The 22,833-nt window shown below is 39.8% G+C and overlaps 1 protein-coding gene across 1 annotated transcript in view; it reads right to left on the bottom strand.

Annotated features, from left to right (window-relative positions):
* LOC139727115 (probable ATP-dependent RNA helicase DDX46) overlaps positions 1–22,833 on the bottom strand; it is a 39,871-nt gene that overhangs the window by 3,791 nt on the left and 13,247 nt on the right. The window contains exons 4-20 of the mRNA XM_071638093.1: positions 21,439–21,658; positions 20,366–20,584; positions 19,690–19,929; positions 19,288–19,407; positions 17,677–17,845; positions 16,752–16,872; positions 15,652–15,827; positions 13,843–13,964; positions 11,840–11,918; positions 9,366–9,448; positions 8,380–8,544; positions 6,233–6,430; positions 5,481–5,614; positions 4,021–4,183; positions 3,066–3,215; positions 2,070–2,372; positions 858–1,034 (exon numbers count right to left, since the gene is read on the bottom strand). Of these exons, the coding sequence (XP_071494194.1) occupies positions 858–1,034; positions 2,070–2,372; positions 3,066–3,215; positions 4,021–4,183; positions 5,481–5,614; positions 6,233–6,430; positions 8,380–8,544; positions 9,366–9,448; positions 11,840–11,918; positions 13,843–13,964; positions 15,652–15,827; positions 16,752–16,872; positions 17,677–17,845; positions 19,288–19,407; positions 19,690–19,929; positions 20,366–20,584; positions 21,439–21,658 (2,839 nt within the window). The remainder of the gene's footprint in view (positions 1–857; positions 1,035–2,069; positions 2,373–3,065; positions 3,216–4,020; positions 4,184–5,480; positions 5,615–6,232; positions 6,431–8,379; positions 8,545–9,365; positions 9,449–11,839; positions 11,919–13,842; positions 13,965–15,651; positions 15,828–16,751; positions 16,873–17,676; positions 17,846–19,287; positions 19,408–19,689; positions 19,930–20,365; positions 20,585–21,438; positions 21,659–22,833) is intronic.

Below are 22,833 nucleotides of genomic sequence, written 5' to 3'. Positions count from 1 at the left end.
GGGAATGCTGAGGGATGATTGTTCCAATCCTTGTGGGATTCACTTAAGAGTACATTATATATCTCTTATTGTGTGAAAATTTTTTGCTTCAGAATGGTCTCATATTCAAGTAATGTGCAGTTTAATGTTTCCAGGTAAGCGTCCCTGGTCAGTGACGGGGCATTAATCTGCACATTACTTGAATGTGAGACCGTTCTGAAGCAAATAATTTTCACACAACAGTAGATATATAATGTACTCTTAAATGAATCCCACAAGGATTGGAACAATCATCCCTCAGCATTCCCACTGATCGGTTACTAGCCATCCCCTTTAAGCTACCCTCTTTGATAATTTCTAATGTATAATACACTGTATTAATAGATAGATAGACAGATAGATAGATAGATAGATGGATAGATGGATGGATGGATAATGCAGACTTATGTCACCCTCTATGTTACTTTCTCATGTACACTTCACTGTATTACACATGACATTTGTTGAAAGGGAAAAGCACATAACATCAGCAAGCACTTCAGAGCTGATATTGCAAGGCAAAATATGGTGATTGACCTTGAGATGGCAAACAAACTTTTGACCTTTCCCTTCTGACTTATGGTTCAAAGACTGTTTAAATAAAGGATCCCTTCTGTGAACTGTTGAGGAGAAGCACTGACACTTATGTATCTCCTCAAGATGTTGAGTCCAAAATGGAGATGATACATGTTAGGATAGGGTTAGGTTGATGCATGGACACCTGCAATGTTCAAAGATTTGATTTTGCTCACATCAAAACCTTTGAAATACTCTCTACAGTCTACTCCATTCATATCTTGTATCTTCATTTAAAGAGTCAGTGTAGTCCCATACACTACCTTTGACGTGACTTTCCATCTGGCTGTCTGTGGGAAGTCATTGATCTCCAACTCCTCCTCATATTTGCGGAAGGTGGCCTTGGGTTGCTCCTCCTCCTTCTCCTCCTCATTGGTCTTCGGGATGTAGTTCAGCTTGGCGTTCAACTTGCCGGCCAGCTGCTCAGCTCTGGTGAACGCCTGCTCACAGCAAAAGGATCAATCAAAATAGAACCATAGTAAAATAAAGCAGACAGCAGATAGTAATTAAAAAAAAAAAAAGGAAGATTTTTCTCTCTGAAATCCAATCATAATTTGACTTTTTCGCTCTTGAGCAATATTATGTCAGAAATTGGGCTGTACATTCATAAAACACTAAATGAGAGACCAAAATTACTGATAATTCCTTTTTGGCTTCTTCATTCAAGCTGATATTTTTTTTCTCACTGCATCAGCTCATCATTGCATATTGAAATATCAGGGTGTTTGTCAAAAGCAATTTTCCACAGGGTACCAAATGAGATGAACGTACACTCACCTAGGGAGGGAATTTCTCATCTCTTGTTTGATGACTTGAATAAAAGATAAAACTTGTTAAACTGAAAGATGTGCAAGAAAAACCTAATGTTAGGGAAATTTGCACCGCCAATGCCAAAAAGTATCTCACTAAATCTTGCTTTTTAGCCAGAGCCATTCTGCGCCTAAACAATCATGCAAAAGTAAGTCCACTCTAGGAATAAAATAGAATAAGACTACCCAGCAACATTATCAAACAAAATGCTGACAGGTTTACTTGATCCTACAAGAAGAAGTACTGTAACAACAAATAAAATGACACCATTAGTCACTACCTCTACAAGCGGCATGGGCATAACACGGTGCAAATAAGTACTGTAACACCACAAATTTTCACGCACATGAAATTTTTGCAAAATTCATGAGGAGCTAAGATTCGAAAAAGCAAAATGCATGTGAAAGTTTTTGTGTACAATGCTGTACAGTGCATTCAGTTTTGATGTGTGTTTTTTATCAACCAGCAGTGTGTGTTCAACAAATTCCTGTATTACTGGCACATGAAGTACACTTGTAATTTTTTCACGGTCACGATCGTTTTTTTTTTTTTTTCACGGATCACGATCTGAAATAAAAGTTTCAGCTGCAAAAAAAGAGTGTCAGCTCCAATTCACCATGCTGTGAATAATTCTGGTTTATCAGTAGTCACTACAGGGTACTCACAGAGACTGCCGGCTGGCCCAAGGTGGCGCCCTTCATGACGGCCTGGGTGGCCTGCTGCAACATATCCACTTGACGCTCGCTCTCCAGGTTCTTGTTGATCTTGGCAGCCATCTGGCGGGCCAGGTTGAGCATGGCCTGGTTGGCCCCGGCCGGTGCCCCGCCCGGTCCTGTGGCACCAGCTCCGCCTGGCTGCTGGGGAAGGCTGGGGTTGGCCTGGGGCTGCTGGATGACCGGCATCTCGTCTGCAGTCACATCCTTCACCCGCCGCTTGGACGCAAACATTGTCTCGATCTTTTCATCAATCTGAATGTAGAGAGGATTTTTAAGTATTAGTGTGTATCCAGCTGTTTGTTTGATGAAGTAATTGGTTTCTTGTTGTAATTGAAACTGCATACACGTATCATACAACTGAATAAATAATTGCACTATATCAACAGCGTGTCTTGTAGTGTCAGGGTAGTTTGAGTTTAGTCAAAAAGGTCTTTCAGAGACTCCATCTGTCCCACTCTTGGCTGGAGACCTCCTGCTTTGGGGCTATTTTTGCAAAATCTCTCGCTCTCCTTCTTGAATTTGAATTTCTCCCCCACTGTGTGTCTCCCACTTAAGATGTATATTCTCCTGCTTAAGAATTGCTTTCTACCACCCAGTTTAGTTTTGCCATATATGTTCAAATATAAGGCTAAGATAGCACCAGTCCTAAAGCTGGACTCCAACCGCAAAAGACGTCGGCACTTAGCGCTCATGCAGTAAGCTACGTGCACATAACGATTTGCGCACGTTTGTGCAATTAGTGTCGAGATTGCTGGGGGGTCCAGGCTAGAGAATCTCCCTTTAAGAGCTACTTGGGATTGGAGTCTCTGCCCCCCCCCCCCCCCCCCCCCCACACACACACACAAAAGAGAAAATTCACACAGGCAATGTCATCATCACAACATCCATGATACTTCCCAATGTCAAAGATTCACATGATGTGAATAGTATAAGATATGAGCTTACATCCATGCCGGCATCTTCGTCATCCGAGTCCTGCAGACCGAGGGCAGCCTTCTGCAGTTTCTTCTTCTCGTTGGCCAGCTCCCGTTCCGTGTCGTCGAACTTGAAGCCCTTACCGCCGAAGCCGCTGTTCCGTATCACCTCCTTTCCTTCCTGCACGTCATAAAGAGAGAATCATTTGAGATCAGTTTCCACAAAGAAGACTTCACTAATTCAAGCAATTGGTAAGTTAGAAAGTGAAAGACAGATACAATGCACATTATAGATTTTACACTTTTTCTTTTCTGAGACACAGTGTACCAAAATATCCATGCTTTGTGTAGGTCCAACATTGTTGGATTACCATACAGCATGAACAACCCACTTGAAATACTATTAAAGTTGAAATGATGCTACAGTGTCATCTGTTTTGATGTAGCAGAGGGGTAGCGTAATAGAGGGCAAAATTGGGAGATGTGATTCTGTTGGTCTGTTTGCTCCTGTCTTTTGTTTGTTTGTTTGCTTGTCTGTTTTTAAGGGGTGTCGATTCACCACATGCACAACATTCCTATCATTATAGTTATCGAACTGATAAAATGCAATAATGCGATTCAAACAATTTTTCTGAAATACCATGATCTTCTACCACACACACACACACACACACACACACACACACACACAGAATGCTATTCACAATGATATTAGTTAAATCATCTTGACATGTCTGTATCCTATTTCCATAAATCTATTTACCAGCGTACACACAAAAACCTTGTGAATCCTCTTTACTCTCAGTCTAGACTCAATCAATTTGGCAATACACTCCTGGACTAAGCTCTTCTGAGAGAGGATCCATCAAGAAATTGAGTCAAATAATAATAAAACTTTATTGTTGTTGATATTGAGATGGCAGTAAGATTTTGCTTCTTATATTGCCGCTATTCATCTCACCAAGATTTCATCAAATGGTACTTACGGCTTTCTGCTGGTTGCAGTAGAAGCTCCACATCTGGGTTAGCTCATCAGGAACCTTACTCTCACTCAGCTCAAAGGCCTTAATGATGTCACCAGCATACTTGGCTTGGTCCGGAGTCAGAAATGTGTAAGAGAAACCTTTATTGCCCGCTCGGCCCGTTCGTCTGACAGGGTAAATGTTTGCACATAGAATCATTCAGATAAATTAATACATGGTCAATACAATTAGAAACTGTGGCAACGTCGCAATGTCACAATGTCTGTTAAGTTTCAGTGTACTCCAGGTTATAAGGAACACGGTTATAATAAAATTCTCCTTACAGTGTAACTAAAAATTCAGGTCCTTAAATCATCATGTATCTTAAATGCTGTAATGTTCGGTTTTAACCAAAATTTGAAATAAAAAATGAAATCTCCTAAGGACTTCGCAATGTAATAGGAATATCATACTGGATGGATGAACAATCCTAATTAGATTCTCTGTAGAACAAAGTAAAAGCTTAGCAGACAGTTGCAACTTGTTAGTCTCCGTTATTGTTAGTCATCTACATAAATTCACATTCTCAATCAAGGTTCATGAATACATTTTGATTTACGCATTAATTACAAGGTATAACCTGTTCCTAAGTTGGATGAGAGAGGTGAGGGAGGAAAATATTGGAAAAACACCAAAATTTCAGTATGGTACAACATCATTTCAACATATGCATGCAACTGGGCAACCAGATGTCACTCTCTATGCAACCAGAGTGGTACTAGAATAAGAGTTGTGGAATTATCCTCAGAAGAACTGCAAAGTGTAGGTTACAATTTCATGGCAAATTTTATGGATGGCATTTCATTCTTAAAGGAAATTTGCAAAGCAGCAATGCTTTTTTCAAGGAAGGTAATATTGTGGCCAGGACTTACCCCTTTAGGTCACTGGCTGCCCTAGAGCATGTGTGCAAACCACGAACGTACAGGGATGGTATAGTATTGGTTGAGATGAGGATTCAGCTGGTAATTTTTTGTGAGATACTTAGAAACCACTTTATAAAATGTTAAAGAGTATACAATTCTATGAGGAATTCAAATTATATTTGATGGAAATCGGTTTTGATATTACTGAGTAAAGTGAAGCAATCCTAATATAAGGTGGGTCCCACCTTTTATCGGAATTACTTGATTTTGGGTATCTCAGCCATTTCAAAACTAATTTTCACCAAATAAACTTTGAATACCTCTTAGAATTATATGCTCTTTCATATTTCATAAGAAGTTTCTCATTATCTCACAAAAACACACACAAAAAGTTGGAAACCTGCAGCCCCATCTAAACCAAAACTGTACCATCCTTTAACACATGGTTTGAAAACTGTGACTTCACAAGCTGACAAAACAGCTCACATCTCCATGGTTACCCCCATCCATCTCTTCTGATGGGTTGGGGGGGGGGGGGGGGGGGGGGGGGGGGTCACCTACCCGACTCGGTGGACATAGTCCTCGTAGTGATTGGGGCAGTCGTAGTTGACCACCAGGATGAGCTGCTTCACGTCCAAGCCTCTGGCCGCCACGGAGGTGGCAACAAGGACCTTCACATTGGCCGCTTTGAAATCCTGAGGAAAAGGCGGACAAACAAACATGAGAAGACAACAAACTAGCTACGGTGATGAGAATGATATCAAAGGAATTGTTAGCAATATCTCAAAGATATAGATTCCTTATCTTGTCCATTTGAAATAAGCATGTGTACTGAAGAGGTGTGTAATGAAGTTATGTATTGAAATATAGAAAACAACCTAGAATCACACAGCTGTGAGGAGTAATGAAACTTAAAAAGAATAGAGGGACATGAATTTGTCCACTATGGATCACTGACTGGCTAAATCCTGTCACATGGATGGAAGTCACTCTGCTCTTTGTAAGGGTCATGGCTAATCTACAAATGCCCAAGTGCCAAGTAACCTTTTCAATAAAAAGAATAAGTCATTACACACAAATAACAAGTGAATGTAATGTGCCATCAATTACAGGCTAACATGGACAAAAAACAAAACACAAATTGTTTGTCGGTAAAATGGCATTACTTTCATATTTGGCTCCTTTCTAAGGGTGGGAGATGATAGTGAATAATGTTCATGTAAGATGGCATATAAGATGGCATTTAACTCTCCTTCAACATCACTTCAGTGCTGTTACTACGGGCCATGAAGCTCCCAGAGGGCTAAACTAACCTGTATGATGGAGTCCCGATCATACTGGTCGATGCCCCCATGGAGGGCCAGGCAGGGGTAAGAGGCCTTCATCAGATCCTTCAGTAGGAGGTCAGCAGACTCCTGCTTCTCCACAAAGACTAGGACTTGACCCTTGTCGTGGTAGTAGCCCAGGAGCTCCAGGAGCTTCAGGAACTTCTGGTCCTCTTCCAGGATCATCTGCAGAGAAAAGGAACACAGGTCTACGTTTCTGTGCCACTTGCATTGTGGAGTCATGGTCAGGAGAGGTATGAGATGCACAATCTCATTATTGGATCATATGTGACCATGCATCACAAAACCAACAAAAAGTCACATGCACTGATTTTGTGTGAGGACTGAAAATAGGTGAAATGCATCAACTTAGCCAATCTTGAGTTTTTCACATTTTCTTGAAGAGCAAGTCTTCTACATTATGCTAAAGTTTGGGATCATAAGGCAAACAGGAAATTGTGCTTTTAGCAGTTTTTCTTCAAAACTTTTTTTTGGAGAATAGTATGATTAGGTGTGTCTTATAGAGTCCCCTTTTTATTTCTTAAAAACCCTGTACACACTCTTCACTTTCAACTCTAATACCTTTAGAAAGGATGATGCTACTGCTTTGAAAGGTGGCATTTATCATGGACAGAATGTGTTAATAGAGCAAGCTCAATTTCAACCTAATCTGATTATCCCACCATTGTTGTTGCTCAAGTGGTTTACATCCTGTTTTTGTCCCATTCATTGCACAGCTAGCACAGCTTGGTAAAGATTAAGCACTTGAATAGACACTGTACTTCAGAGCCTCTTTTCTCAGTTCACACTTTTCTGGAGTATGTGCTTTCTTTCCAATATTTAGACAGGTTAACAGAGTCTATTTGAAATGAGTTATACATCATTTCAAAGCTTAAAGTCTGCTCTTTTAGAATCTGCTTGTAACTAAAAATCCACGTCTGGAGACTTTTTGTTGGTTTCACATATATTTACGAGTGCCCACAATATCATGAGATGCTCTCTTCTCATATAATTTGACCTTGTATGAACTGTAAAACTAGAAATTTTTGTGAGTTTCGTAAGGAGCCAAGATTCGCAAATTTAAAATGCATGCATAAGTTTTTGTCTACACTATTGCATTGAAGGCCAGTGGCAATTTGCGAAAACTTAATGTCAAGAAAAAAATTGTACACTCCAATTCGCGAAAATTTCATGCCACAAATATTTGTGGTTTTACAGTATTCAGTGTTTAGAGAGTGGGAATGACAAGACAAGAGACAAAATAACAAGGTGAGTGCTCTTGACTTGACGTATTTGCATAGGACAGTGTGTCCCTTTGATCTCCAACAAGTTATCCTTCTCCATGCTGGTCTTCCTTGGGCGTGATTGTTCAGCCTTTTTCAGGGAAACACCCAAGTCACTTTTGATTTGGTCCGTCTAGCGGGCCGGCACGTTGTGGAAAAAGGTCAACAGCCAGATTTGCATCTGGACAGCATATGAATTGGAGTGTGACGAGAGACATAGGAATGAAACTTTGGAGTCAAGGTGTGTGGAGAGCCATGATGATAATACAGAGATACATTTTATGATAATACAGAGACATATTCTGTGTGTAGAATATGACAGGTTTACCACGACAGCTCAACATTCTTTGGACAATCCCTAAACATGAAGAGTAAAGCTTCAGTCACTTCGTTCTTGGCAACATGAATGTTCGACTGTTGCCCTTGGATACATCTGACATGAAAGCATGGTGCCTTTGATTCAAGCATACTCTAATACAAAGCCTAGGACATAAACAGATAGACACAAGACTGAACTGCACCATCTTTGTCACAGATTGTGAAATAATGGTTATAATTAATTCCATGAAATGTTTCTGGGCATAGATCCTGAACGCTAATAATCTCACATTATGGAGTTGAGCTTTCACTCTACTCAGACCACTATGATTTTGAGGTTTTAATATCAGTGACGTGATTTGGTGATTTAAAGCAGAAAAAAAAATACACAGGTGGCTTTGAGGAGTCAACAGGAACTGCTATGAAAATGTGGTGAAGATGGCATTTCCTTCTAAAGACGGTAAGATGCCAATGAGGTAACCAAAGTCCCCACATAAGCTGAACACATCAAAATAAATGATCATGCACACTCACAGCATGCTGTGTGACATCCGAGCACACTACGCTCCTGCCACCAACTTGGACCTCTATTGGTTTGGTCAAAATTTTCCTGGCCAGGGCCTCCATCTGTCTGGGGAAGGTGGCCGAGAACAGAACAGTCTGTCTGTCTGGGCGGATGTTGTCCACAATCTTCATCACCTGAACAATGGAAAGACAATAGTAATAAGTATCCTCCAACATAATCTTTACGAAAGATACTTTTGTCAAGATCAGCCATACTTTCACTGAAGGTCTTAGCTACCTCGGCATACATGTCATGTCATGATGATAAGACAGAATTTAGGTGACTTTTTAAAAGTTAGCGGTATCATGCAGTGAAATGCCATGGACAAAGATTTTAGAGTAAATAGTTTCATCTTTCCACATACCATTAACATTTGGCACTCTTGCACGGTTTATTGAAGATTTCATTTGCCTCTATGCAGTCATTGGCATGAATATAGCAGTTTTCACTTAGAGATAGAACTACTAAATGGTTTGGTGATGAGACTATGAAATGTACCACCAGTTTTCTTCACTTTCTTTGAAAACTTAAAATCATCTTATCTGACATCAGTGATACAACATTAATCTCTTATCCTCACTGCATCATACATTCAGACAACTTCATGCTGATTACAGGAAAATATACCATATTGAAATGAACACAAGAATATAGATAAAAACATGTCAAAGTATGGCTTCTAACATGAGTAATCCACGCAGAATGCAAATTTGGGTTTCTACAATGAGAGACAAAGCACAAAGTTTTACCAAGAAATATGGGCAGCTTCTGCCAAAGTCCTCCAATCTCAATTCTCATTGTGGCAGGGGGGCTTTTTTTTTTGGGGGGGGGGGGGGGGACTGAAGTCAAGGGTGACAGCTTTTTCATCTCACATCAACATTTCAGGGGGGAAAAGTCTTGTTTTTCTTTAGGTAATGAAATATGATACTTAGTGCTTAACCAGAATTCAATTTACCTGGGGCTCAAAGCCCATGTCGAACATCCTGTCTGCCTCATCCAGTACAATGTAGGTACAGCGACGCAGATTTGTGACACGACCTGCAAGATTTTTTGAACAGGTTTCGCGATAAAGTGATAGAACAGAGAATGTGATTAGATGGATACAAGTAAGACAAGAGTTTGAATTTCTTTTCTCTACTACAAACATATTGGTATCTTCTAGCTGGAGTTACGAAAGGATACAGGTTTTTTGTTTCTATGATGTAAGCTTGAACCAGCTGGTTTCATTTCAGATCAGACAAATGTCTGCTGAGCTTCTTGCAGTGTAAATTGCTCTTTCTGGTCATAAAATGTCAATATTTCAGCACATAGATCTGGGACAAAATATTTCATTGTGAAAATTACCATGACATTTCAAACTGATGGCAATCTTTCTCTGCACATCTCAACAATCTACAACTGCACACATCCATTAAGAGTAAAGTCAGTCCTCGGCTCTACACAAAAGAGCATAGAATTCACTTCACATTTGGCATAACAATCTATGAGACAATTCTCTTCACATTCCTCAGGCATACTTCTAAATAATCATTAAATAGCCTTGCTGAGCTCCAGCGTATGGTCACATAACCAAACGACTCCAACGACGGCAGTTCCACTGTGTCATAGTGCCCTTTGGCATTTGACCTTTGCACTTTACGACCTCTGCATCACCTTTACCTAGATTTCAGGGAGGGAAACGCAAGAGAAACATTACAACGGCATGTGTGGATAACTAGTGTACAGTGGGTGGGGAATCCCCAAACCACAAAGTAGGGAAAACTACGCTGTTATCCACATTCTTGTTTCTTTTGATTACTAGCTCCCTCACAAGTCATGAACATGTTAACCTACATTCATAATGATATTACTGTCTTAACTCACAATGATACACTAATTATCTACAAAGACAACTACTTTCATAACTGAAAGGTGTTGTTAGAAAGTGTAATAGTACACATTCCTAGCTGTGAACATTTTGCCTAGTCCTAGGGTAAAAGTGATTGCTAATCACAGGAGTAATTTTGCTGATTTCCGACACTTGTGAATGATACCTCTGGATATACATATATATTTTCTTTCTAATCTGACAAAGCTCCCTGACATTCCTGTGAGGTAATCTTGATACCTGATACATACAGGGCAATGTTCCCATAATAAGTCAAAATTAGGCTAGGATCTTATGAGTGGAAAAAGCTCACTGAATTTTAAACACTGAAATGAAATAAAACTAAAAATGGTAGTATCAGAAACATCATTACAGCATTTATTTGACAGTGTCTGTTTGATTTTTCAACCTATCACTATCTTGGAAGCATTCTCATCTTACTATAAAATCTGAAATCATATCTTCTGCAGAGTTGTGAAGGAAGAATTGCTTGGATTTCACATTGAGGCCACAAAACATTATTTGCATCATACTTGTACCATAATTATAAAATTCAGATCTGCACAAGGTGACTAGGTCATTATTCTTGCAACATAAACTAAACGGAACTCTTCACGGAGATTCTAAATCGGGGCTCGCTGAACAGAGTTTTTCGGGAACGCTGAAAAGAAACCAATACTTTTGTTAGAATCCTGGCAGGCACTCTTCAAGCTACTGACATAGGTCTGTTTAAATAATAGCAACATGTCTTGCATGCTACAAAATTAAGTTTTCATGTACTTTTTTTTTAAAAATCAGTCAAAATTTATTTTATTAGAGTATACAAACTGGCAGCAGATTAGCTATTCCAAGGCACAAACAATGCTTAATCACTTTACTTGAATAGTGAAGACTAATTTTAATACAAACTCCACTCAATTACCTTTGATATTTCCACAGATAACAATCCCTTTATCATGGGGATAACTGGCATAATCATATTAAAGAACATATGAAGTAATCGACTATGTGGAACCAGTGACAATTATCTAAAGCTCCTAAAAAGAAAGTTCATCTCTTTTGCCTTTTTTGTAATCTATTTTCCTTTCTGTCTTTCTACATATCTTTTTAAACTATTTTCTTCAGCCATGAAGTGAAGTGAGAAATATACAACACTTTATACCATCTCAAAATAACTACCTATCATCTTATAATCAGTGCATTTTCTCTCTCAACAGCAACATCATAACCACAAAACTGCTATGATGATCAGGGCTGACATCATTAATTTGCCCCATAACACATCATGAATCTATCAAAGATGTACTTCGAATTTTACATTCAACTGTGCTGAAAACAGACTTTTACATAATATGCTTTGGCAAATATCATTGAAAAACCCATTTGGAAGCAGCTGTATCATTCTAAGATCTTCACTTTGCCAAGAACACTTGCACCTGACATCTCCATGAAACAGGAAACCATGTTGCATTGTGACATTACAACATGAATATACTGAGAATGCATGAGTCATGTTAACCAATTTCTTTACTTACTGACACAAGTTTAGAATTGTGACCTACCATTATTTGCTCCCAGCATGTCGATCATGCGACCTGGTGTGCAGACAATGATTTCTGCCCCTCGCTTCAGCTCAGCAATCTTAGGAGGGAAATGACAAAGACTTTTTACAACTCATTCCATTTTGATAACTAGATATATCGCTACGGCGACTGATATGCCTCCGCCATAATGCATGGTTCTCCTAATAGGTCTATAGTACAATGTCTTGACAATGTGTGATGACAGTTTCACACAATTGGCAAAATATTAAAATGACAGGTTTGACACAAATGTGCTGAATGTTCACTTTCCTAGAACTAGGTTCAATTGGATGAATGATTAAAATGTCAGAGTGCAGGTATTTGGGGAACTGATGATTTTTACTTGACTTTTGACCCTTTTATAAGTTTATGCATTGAGTAATTTTCAAGGTATTGAGAAAAAGTATAATTTCAGTATCAAATGGGAAAATAGCATTATCTAAACCTGGCCTTTGACCTTTGACCTCACAGTTCCAAAGAGAATCACTGTTAGGTTGAACATGCATAAATATGTAAGTTTCATGATGATACCTTGAGTTACTTTTGAGATATGGAGGAAAAAGTGCAATTCAGCACTTTCACTTGACCTTCGACCTATTGACCTTTGACCTTTTGGCAAGAAACTTCCCACAGAATATACATTGGGTAATACATGTATACGTCAAGTTTAAAAAAAAAAAAACCTTCAGGCATTGCATAAATATAAGGAAAGCAGTGATATTCTAAGGAGTTGACCTTGACCTGTGACCCCCTGACCTTTGAACCATGACCCCCAACTTCCCTAGATAATCACTGCCCATTGGAACAAGCATATATACTAAGTTCCATGAAGATACCTTGAACCATTTGCGAGATATGGAGAAAAACATGAATTTTCAACCTTTTTTTCCACAAAATAATCTGTGACCTTTGACCTTTGACCCTAAAATCCAAACAAAGTATTATCCCCCCAGGATATACCCTCATACCAAGTTTGATGTAAAACCACCACACGGTTCTTGAGATATCGACAAAACAAAACGGGACGGACGTACGTACGGACGTACGTACGGACGGACGGACGGACGGACGACCCGAAAACATAATGCCTCCGGCCACTTCGTTGGCGGAGGCATAAAAAGCAGACATGATGCACTTTTTCAATTGGTAGTGCAGCCAATGTCCTGGCTTATAAGGCTACAATACAGTCAAAACCGCTCTGGAGAGCACCTGCCTACAAGACTACCTGTTTATAAAGACCACTAAATTTGTTTCCCTTCACAAAATTGTACATTCTAATAAACCTGTCTGTAGAGACAACTTTTTATATTGCCCTCTGGTATTCTATGTAGACAAGTTTCACTAGATTACATACTTATACACTCTCTTGAATGGATGAGTTTTAGACATAGCAGAAAGATACAACATAAAAATCACAATTGCACCTTCACGAAACATTTCCCAAATTTTCTGTAATCCAAAACTAAACACTGCACTTATGTTACCATCACTCTCTAGTCTGATTGTTATGAGGTATAAATTTCCACATTGCTTGTGAAAACATTGTTCATGTACAATCGTAAAAAGAAAACAAATAGATTTCCTACTCCAAAGACTGAGACTCACTTAGAAATAGTAAAACATCAACATTTTCACATCAACATTTTCAACATCTCTTCAAATTAGTCATATTGGTTAAGTTTTCTCCACCATCTAAACACTCCATCCTGAATTTTCTGTTTTTGCAGCACAAAACTTTCGCGAATTGGAGCCCACAGCCTTTTTCATGGCATGAAACTTTTGCAAATTGCCACTGGCATTCAGTGCATTGTGCAGACAAACACGTTCGCTTGCATTTCACTTTTGAAAATCGTGGCTCCTCGCGAAATTTCCGAAAGTTTAATGCACAAGAGAATTTCTGGTTTTACAGTAAATGACACTATGGTTAATACCATTTTCAAAGAAATGGTAAGACCGAGGATGGAAGCGAGTGCCATACTGACCTGCTCACTGATACCAGCTCCACCGTACACACAGACAACCCTCAGACCCATGGACTTTGTGAATCTCTTGCACTCCTTATAGATCTGCATGGCCAGCTCTCGGGTGGGGGTCATGATGACGGCTGGGCAGGGGTAAGGAGAAACAGAGAGGGGAAGAAAATTCTTACCCTGTGTTCACTGTCATCGGCAGGCTTTAGAATCATATCAGAGCAATTACCCGGGGGTAATTGCCCTAGACCCCTTAGAATGTCAAATACCATCATACCATATATTTACAGATATTATGAAGAGACGAAACAGGAAAACTTCACATGCTTTTATTTCAAACTGAGTCTTTCTGGTTGTGACCAATTATCAGTGTACGAAGCCTGTCCTGATTTTGACGATAAGGCTCCAGTTTGATATTGTAGCCTTATGAAAACACAACGTAGAATCCCCTAAAAAAATCAATAGTTAGCCCTTCACACTGTCCCAAGAAGTCAATACACAATCCCCATGACCAAACACTCAAACAAACGTGAAAATTAGCATGTTGCACTCCCAACTGAAAAAGGTACCCCCTGAAGTAAACACTTTGAAGATCTTCAGCCCTTGGCTACACAAGACAAACTAGTATTGATGCACGATTAGGATTAATTATGATTATGATTACAATTATGATTACAATTTCGATAATGATTACCATAACGATCATGATTATGGTTGTTATCTACGCAGTCATAGTAGTAGTAGAAGTAGTTGTAGTAGCAGAGCTACCAAGTCTCACGCATTCTGCGTGAGACTCAAGCATTTAGGGTCTGTCTCACGATCTCACGCAGGGCACCCATTTTTCTCACGCATCTGGTGAAGTTTGCAATTTGGGCCAAAAATAAGGAGCATAGCTCAAAGGATTAGAGTGATAGTTGCAATTGAAGGTATATTTCCCTTTTGCCTTTCAAAATTAGTAAAAAATAGTCACTTAAAGGACAAGTCCACCTTCATATACACAAGGATTGAGAGAATGCAGCAATATTAGTAGAGCACATCAGTGAAAGTTTGAGAAAAATCGGACAATCCGTTCAAAAGTTACGAATATTTTAAGTATCTGCGCAGTCACTGCTGGAAGAGAAGACTACTACAGTGTATGATGTCACATGCGTATACAACTATATAAAGAAAATAAAAAGAGAATTTCACAGAACTTTACTTTTTGAATAAAGTGCACAGTTCTTCGACTTGCTACTGACATATGTTAAGGGTAATATTATTCCCCCTGCCTTCTGAAAGAGAGAAGTCGAGCGTTCTTTTGTTATGCGAGAAAAATGGAAATATGTTGAATTTTCTTTATTCTTTCTTTATATCGTTGTACTCATGTGACATCACAAGCTATAGTAGTCTTTTCATCCAGTCGTGACTGAGCAGAAACTTCAAAAATTCATAACTTTTTAATAGATTGTCCGATTTTGCTCAAACTCTCACTGATGTGTTCTACTAATATTGCTGCATTCACTCAACCCACATGTCTATGAAGGTGAACTTGTCCTTTAAGTATGCACCAGATCGCATCATTAAGAGCTAATAATTTAAAAAAAGCTCCCTACCATGGGAGGGGGGCACCCTCCTCGTTCGCGTGCGCATGCGCGCGAGCACCGAGACGCCGAGTCATAAAGATCTCACTCATAAAAGTTTTTTGAACTTGGCATCTCTGTAGTAGTAGTAGTAGAAGAAAAAGTAATGGTGGTGGTAGTAGCAATAGTATCATCATCATTACAGCTGTATTATCACTACTACTACTACTACTACTACTATCTTTTAAAAAATGGTGCTTACATATAGGGCCATCCTCAGCTTCGAGTGGATCCTGGTCCATAATATGGCGGAACATGGGAAGTAGAAATGCAATGGTCTTGCCGCTGCCAGTCTTGGCGATGCCGATGAGATCCCTGCCTGACATGATGGCAGGGATGGCCTGACACTGGATAGGGGTTGGCTTCTCGTAGTTGTTCCTAGACGTGGAATGTGCACATTTGAGTTTGATTTGGATTAGTTTGGCAGTTGTCTTTTTAATACCGTCTGGAGTACTGCATAATTACACCTGCACTGCTCTCTATCACACACACAAACATCAAACCTAATACAAATGTATTACTCTTTGATATTGCACAAGCAAAATTTTCCGTTTGATGACTTGATACACTGTATGGCAGTGACCAGTAGACTCGAAATGGTGAATATTATCATAGTGGTAAATATTATCAAAATGGTAAATATTATCATAGTGGTAAATATCATCGACATGGTAAATATTATGGTAAATATTATCGCAGGTGATGACTTAATACAGTGGACTCCCGCTATAACGAAGTCCTCGGGACCGGCAGTTTTCTTTCGTTATATCGGAATTTCGTTATAACCAAACAAATAAACAATAGAAATACATAGAGTGGATGACATTGCAGCCCAAATTTTTACTTCGTTATAACCGGAATTTCGTTATAACCGTGTTCGTTATAACGGGAGTGCACTGTACACTGTATGCCAGTGACCACTTAAAATTAGACTCGAAATGGTAATTATTATTGTAGGCTCCCGTTCAAATACACTGCTTCATTCTTTTTACACTCCTTCCCTGGAAGCCATCAACAATCTAAATATACTTTTCTGATTGCATTTGCAAAAACCATCATGAAACAGTGCTTTCAAACAAATTCTACTAAAGCTGGTCATGTGAAGATCCTACAAAAATCCCAGTGATCACTGAATATCATTTCCGACATGCTTAATGCTTTACATCCTATTGATGTTTAGCAATAAGAAACTGAAATGCCTTGTCTCGTATATTCTACAGAATATATGCACAGTATTGCTCATCATTCTGACGTTGAGCATCACAAAAATCAGGGGGAAATGGTGAATGAACAAGAAGTCACCTTTTCAGGACTGAGAGGACGCGTTGGGAGACTCCGCACTGGACCCAGGAGTCCACAGGCTTGGGGCAATTCTTGCCTCGAACTTTGATGCCCTCCAAGTCAGACCTTTTCTTGTCCACATCTGTCACAAGACATAAATCAGCAAGCACTGGTCAGACACACAGCATTAATACAGACAGACTTTCAGAAATTCTACGTCTGATAAGAAGATAATATGTCAGTAAGAATAGATACCTCTTTACATATCTCTTACATATCATATTTACACATTTTGTTCCAACTTCTTCATTAATAAATGACTGTGTCAATGAATATCACAATGTTAGGTTTAGAAGAGTAGAGTGTAGATTTTTCTAAAACAAAAGGTGACAGCTAAAGTCAATACCAATACCATGAGAATATCAATTATGTAAAAGTAGTTCACATGACCTCCCTTTCTGTGTGTCCCAGGATTTTTTTTTTTTTTTTTTTTTTTTTTTTTGGGGGGGGGGGGGGGACATAATCACTGGTACTAATTGCACATACTGGGACTGTCATGTACAAGGAATTGAAACAAAATATTCCTGCTAGTGACAGTACACAGCTTTACATGGGCTTTTCCTCTTATCCATGAGCTTTGCTTCTTAAAATCCACAACAAGAAAAATGAAGATGAAAGCTGATGAAATAAATAAATTAATTCATTCAAACACACAGAAGGCATTTATCCACCCCCCCCCCCAACAAAAAGGTAAAACAACAACTGAAGAGTACAGCATGAAAGCATACTTGTGAGACCCTATGTGCAAAGTACAGACTGTTGTCTTCCTGAATGTTTCTGATTTCTAGGAAAGTGAAAACACTCTCAATAATCCCACATTGTGATCCAAATTGTCTTCTGTATATCAGGCTGTCATATGTTCTGAAATAGATAAAGATAAACTTACCCTCTTGTGACATTTTGGCCAGCTCTGGCACCTCTACATAGAAGTTCTTCCTATAGGGCGGGTAAACAATTTTAGAATGGTCCACCTTGGCTAGTTCCTTTTTCTTCTTCTGCTCCAGAGCTGCCATTGTGTCCATCAAGTTACTCTGCTGCTCTTCCTCAGAGGAGTACTGCAAAGGTGAAGGAGAGAGAGGAGAAGGAGGAGGAGGAAGAAGAGGAGGAGAAGAAGGAGAATGAGGAGGGGAGGAGAAGGTGGATAAGGAAGGGCAGGAAGAGGAGAAGAAGGCAGAAGAAGAGTAAAAGGGGCAGAAGGAGGACAAGAAGAAGAAGAGGAGGAGAAAGAGGAGGAGAAAGAGAATGAGAAGGAGGAAAAGGAGGCCAGGAGGAGGAGGAGGAGAAAGAGGAGGGGAGGAGAAGGTGGATAAGGAGGAGAATAAAGAAAGGAGGTGGAAAAGGAGGCCAGGAAGAGGAGAAGAAGGAGAAGGAAAAAGAAGAGGAAGAGGAGCAGGAGGATGAGGAGGAGGAGGAGGAGGAGAAAGAGGAGGAGAAGAAGAAGACGGCAAAGGAGGAGGAAGAAGAGGAGGAGGAAAAGAGGGTGGAAAAGGAGGGGCAGGAAGAGGAGAAGAAGGCAGAGGAAGAGTAAAAGGTGCAGAAGGAGGACAAGAAGAAGAAGAGGAGGAGAAGAAGGTGGAAAAGGAGGCCAGAAAGAGGAGAAGAAGGAGAAGGAGAAGGAGAAAGAAGAGGAAGAGGAGCAAAAGGAGGAGGAGGAGGAGGAGGAGGAGGAGGAGAAAGAGGAGAAGGTGGATAAGGAGGGGCAGGAAGAGGAGAAGAAGGCAGAGGAAGAGTAAAAGGAGCAGAAGGAGGACAAGAAGAAGAAGAGGAGGAGAAAGAGGAGGAGAAGGAGGAGAATAAGGAGAAGAGGAGAAGGTGGAAAAGGAGGGGCAGGAAGAGAAGGAGAAGGAGAAGGAGCAAGAAGAGGAAGAGGAGCAGGAGGATGATGATGAGGAGGAGGAGGAGGAGGAGAAAGAGGAGGAGAATAAGAAGATGGCAAAGGAGGAGGAAAAGGAGGAGGAGGAAAAGGAGGAGGAGGAGTAGAAGGTGGAAAAGGAGGGGCAGGAAGAGAAGAAGGCAGAGGAAGAGTAAAAGGAGCAGAAGGAGGACAACAAGAAGAAAAGGAGGAGAAGGAGGAGAAAGAGAAGGAGAAGGAGGAGGAGAAAAAGACAAGGAGGTGGAGGTGGAGAAGGAGGAGAATAAAGAGAGGAGGAGGAGGAGGGCAGGAAGAGGAGAAGGAGAAGGAGAAAGAAGAGGAAGAGGAGCAGGAGGAGGAGGAGGAGAAGAAGGAGATGAAGGAGAAGGAGGGGAGGAGAAGGTTGCCAAAGAGGGGCAGAAAGGAAAGGAAAAAGAGGAGGAAGAGGAGAGGCAGGGCAGGAGGAGAGGCAGGGCAAAAGGAAGAGAAGGATAATGTAACAAAGTATTAACAAAACCCAGATAAAAATATCAACAGAAATGCACTTTTAATTAAATTCATGTTGTTTGTACTAAATTTCCTACCAACAAGAATCAAATCAGTGTCCAAAAAAGAGCAAATTGAATCTTATGTAATGCTCCCCACCTCCATTGCATCTTGGTCATTCTCCATCAGTTCTCCCTTCTTTTTGCCGACTGTCACGACAGTCGTCACAACGGGAGTCTTCTTCTTGGCCACTCCAGTCACAATGCTGAACTTTGGTGCCTGAAACGAAACAAAAGACATTTCAGTATATTAGACATACATACAGAAGACAATTTGGATCACAATGTGGGATTATTGACAGTGTTTCCACTTGTTATCATTAATTACAAACATTCAGGAAGACAACAATATGTAGACTGCATAGAGTCTCACATGTGTTGGCATAATACAAATCAAATGAACTCATTGATCAATATCAGATATGTCATGGGCAGTCATTCACGCATAATGATTCTACATGTGCATTTTCTGAAAAGTCAAAGCGGTAAAATTTTGACCTACCTCTGAAGTGCCGTTCCCTGAGCTGGCTATGGTTGTCTTTTCCTGGGGCACCTTCTTGTCTTTGCTGTTCATTTTCTTCACCTCCTCGTGGACCCCCTTCATGAAGGCATCCAAAGGGTCGACGCCATCATCCTCTTCCTCCTCCTCCTCTTTCTTCTTGTCCACCTCCATCTTGTCATCTTCATCGTCGTCATCCAGTTTGCTCAGAGTTGGCTTCTTCAATTCCTCAGTCTTGTTCTCCTGTTAGAGACAAAAACGATCAATTCCGATTGTCACTCTCAGGCACTCATTCTAGTACAAGTACACTCTGGAACAAGCATTACATTTCTAAAGCTCTCTAAAAGTGATCTACCCATAGAAACAAATGGCTTCTTCACAAAGGGACACAACTTCATAGCATCATTCACTGTCTTTTGGCATTCATGGATGTAATCAGTAGGTTATGGACTAGTAAAACCCTAAGAATCTAATCAGTTAACAAATTATGACAACACAGACAGACTCAATCTCCCATATACCAAACATATAGTTGGTTCCATCAATAGTTCTAAGCATCTCTTCAAAGGTTTTCCCTCATTACAGTTAGCTAAATGCCAGTCTCTTTCGGTCTGCTGAGATCTGTGTCCTGTGCACTGGTCATCTATCTGTCCCTGTGACTCCCTGCTTCTTTACTCACCTCTTCTGCCTCGGGTTCGGGTTCCGCTTCATCATCCGCATCTTCGTCATCATCCTCAAGACTCCACTTCTTGCCTGGTTTCTGGGCAGCAGCAGCTGCCTTCTCCTCCTCCGCCTTGGAGGTGTCCGCCGGCTCCTCCGCAGTCTTCTTCCGTTCCATTCGCCATCTCTCGATCCGCTCACGTCTCTTCTGCATCTCCTCTTCCAGCCGCTTTTGCTCCTTGGGAGTTAGGAACCACAAACACCACAGATACACAGAGCTTCTAACATGTCTGTATACAATTTACTAATAATTCTTAAGAAAATTACCAATAGTGGGCTGTTTTGCATAGAAGCACACAGTATATTTACCCCAAAAAAAAGAATTACACCAATATGCAGAATTTTATGATGCCAAAACAGTTGTCACATACTGAAAATTAATAATGATTTCTAAATGTTACAAATAGTTGGCAGCTACAGATACATCTTTCCTTCTCACATACCTTAATACCAAGTCTACTGCTTGAAGGAGTATGTAAGCATTCATGCATTGGCTCTTTTTTATAGCCATGATTCACGAATTTGGGTCCTCTACTGCACACATTCATATTTGATTTGACAAACCTGCTCATTCATTCTAGAAAATCCACACTGCCTACAAGCCAACCAGTGCAATTTCTATCACTGATAGTCAGTGGGGTCATGCCTATGTTTCTATACTATAATATTTCAAGAATATGCAATGAGACTATGACACATGAAAGGAAATCATATTATTACATAATTATATTTATTGCAAGATGTATAGGCGACTCTCATTATAACGAAGCTCTCGTACCGGTAAATTTCTTCTGTTGTATCAAAATTCCATTTTAGCCAATATAAAGATGTCTAAACAATAATTTTGGGACCTGAATTTTCACTTTGTTGTGACAAGAGTTTGCTTATAACCATATTCGTTATATCAGATGTGTACTCTATTGTAAACATTAACCACATCACTTGCATTGTGCACAACTACAAGCACATGCTAGGTCACATAATTTTTGCTTTTAACTTTTACAAGTAATTGTATCTATCTACATCGCTTACCAACATGAGGCCTTTCTCTTCCTTTGTCTCTTTTTCCTCCTTCTTCTCTTCCTTGACCACTTTGATTTCTTCTTTCACAACGATTTTAACTTCTTCTTTCACCACAACTTCTGGCTCTGGCTTTTCCTCAAGTTCCTTCTTCACCTCCACTTGAGCAGGAGGCTCAACTTTGACTGCAGGTGGCTCCTTGGGCTTGACATCTTTTTCAGGTGACTTTGACCTACGAGAAACAGATTTTATATAAATGTAACAACTGTGGAAATTCCTTTAGTTTTTTTTTTCTTTATATACTCTATGTATGCTATATTTATGTGCTTTAAAGGGGATGGCTAGTAACTGATCAGTGGGAATCAGTGGGAATACTGGGGAACGATTGTTCCAGTTCTTGTGGGATTCATTTAAGAGTACATTATATATCTGTTGTTGTGTGAAAATTATTTGCTTTAGAATGGTCTCATATTCAAGTAATGTGCAGTTTAATGTTTCCAGGTTAGCATGCCTGTACAGTGACGGGGCGATCGTTAACATTAAACTGCACATTACTTCAATATGAGACCATTCTGAAGCAAATAATTTTCACACAACAATAGATATCCAATGTACTCTTAAATGAATCCCACAAGGATTAGAACAATCATCCCCAGCATTCCCACTGATTCCCACTGAACAGTTACTAGCCATCCCCTTTAAATGATTTAATGCCAGAATCCCATGAATTACCATCAAATGTATTCTGTTCATGTCCTCCAGTTTGCCATTACAAGGAACAGCTGAGAGTACACTTGTGTTTTTGTTTTTGGAATAAACAAAATGTCGAGGAATGTATCATTTGTGACTCTGCACCTCAAAACAAACAAAAAGTCGCCAGACATGAATTTTTAGTTAAGACCATATTCTGAAAGAGCAGACTTTAAGCTTTAAAATGATGTATAACTCAAGTCAAAAGGACTCTCCTAACCTATCTAAATATTGGAAAGAAAGCACAAACTCAGGAAAAGTGTGAACTGAGAAAAGAGGCTCTGAAGTACAGTGTCTATTCAAGCGCTTAATCTTTACCAAACCGTGCTGGCTGTGCAATGAATGGGACAAAAAACAGGAAGTAAACCACCAGAGTAACAACAATGAAGGGATTATGAGATTAAGGTGAAATTAAGCGTGCCTCATTAACACATTTTGTCCATAACCAATGCCAACTCTCAAAGCAGTAACCCTATCCTTTCAAAAGTTATTAGAGTTGAAAGTGAAGAGTGTGGACAAGGTTTTTCAGAAATGAACTAGAAATGTCGCTATGGCGACTGGTATGCCTCCGCCATAATGCATGATTCTCCTAATAGGTCTAGATAGTACATGTGGACAATGTGTGATTACATTTTCACAAAATTGGCAAAATATTGA

This window comes from Diadema antillarum, unplaced genomic scaffold (assembly GCF_040938485.1).
Source record: "Diadema antillarum isolate AM-2024a unplaced genomic scaffold, OU_Dant_1.0 seq00000119_RagTag, whole genome shotgun sequence".
In the NCBI taxonomy this organism is placed as follows: domain Eukaryota; kingdom Metazoa; phylum Echinodermata; class Echinoidea; order Diadematoida; family Diadematidae; genus Diadema; species Diadema antillarum.
This window is presented reverse-complemented; position numbering and strand designations above follow the sequence as displayed.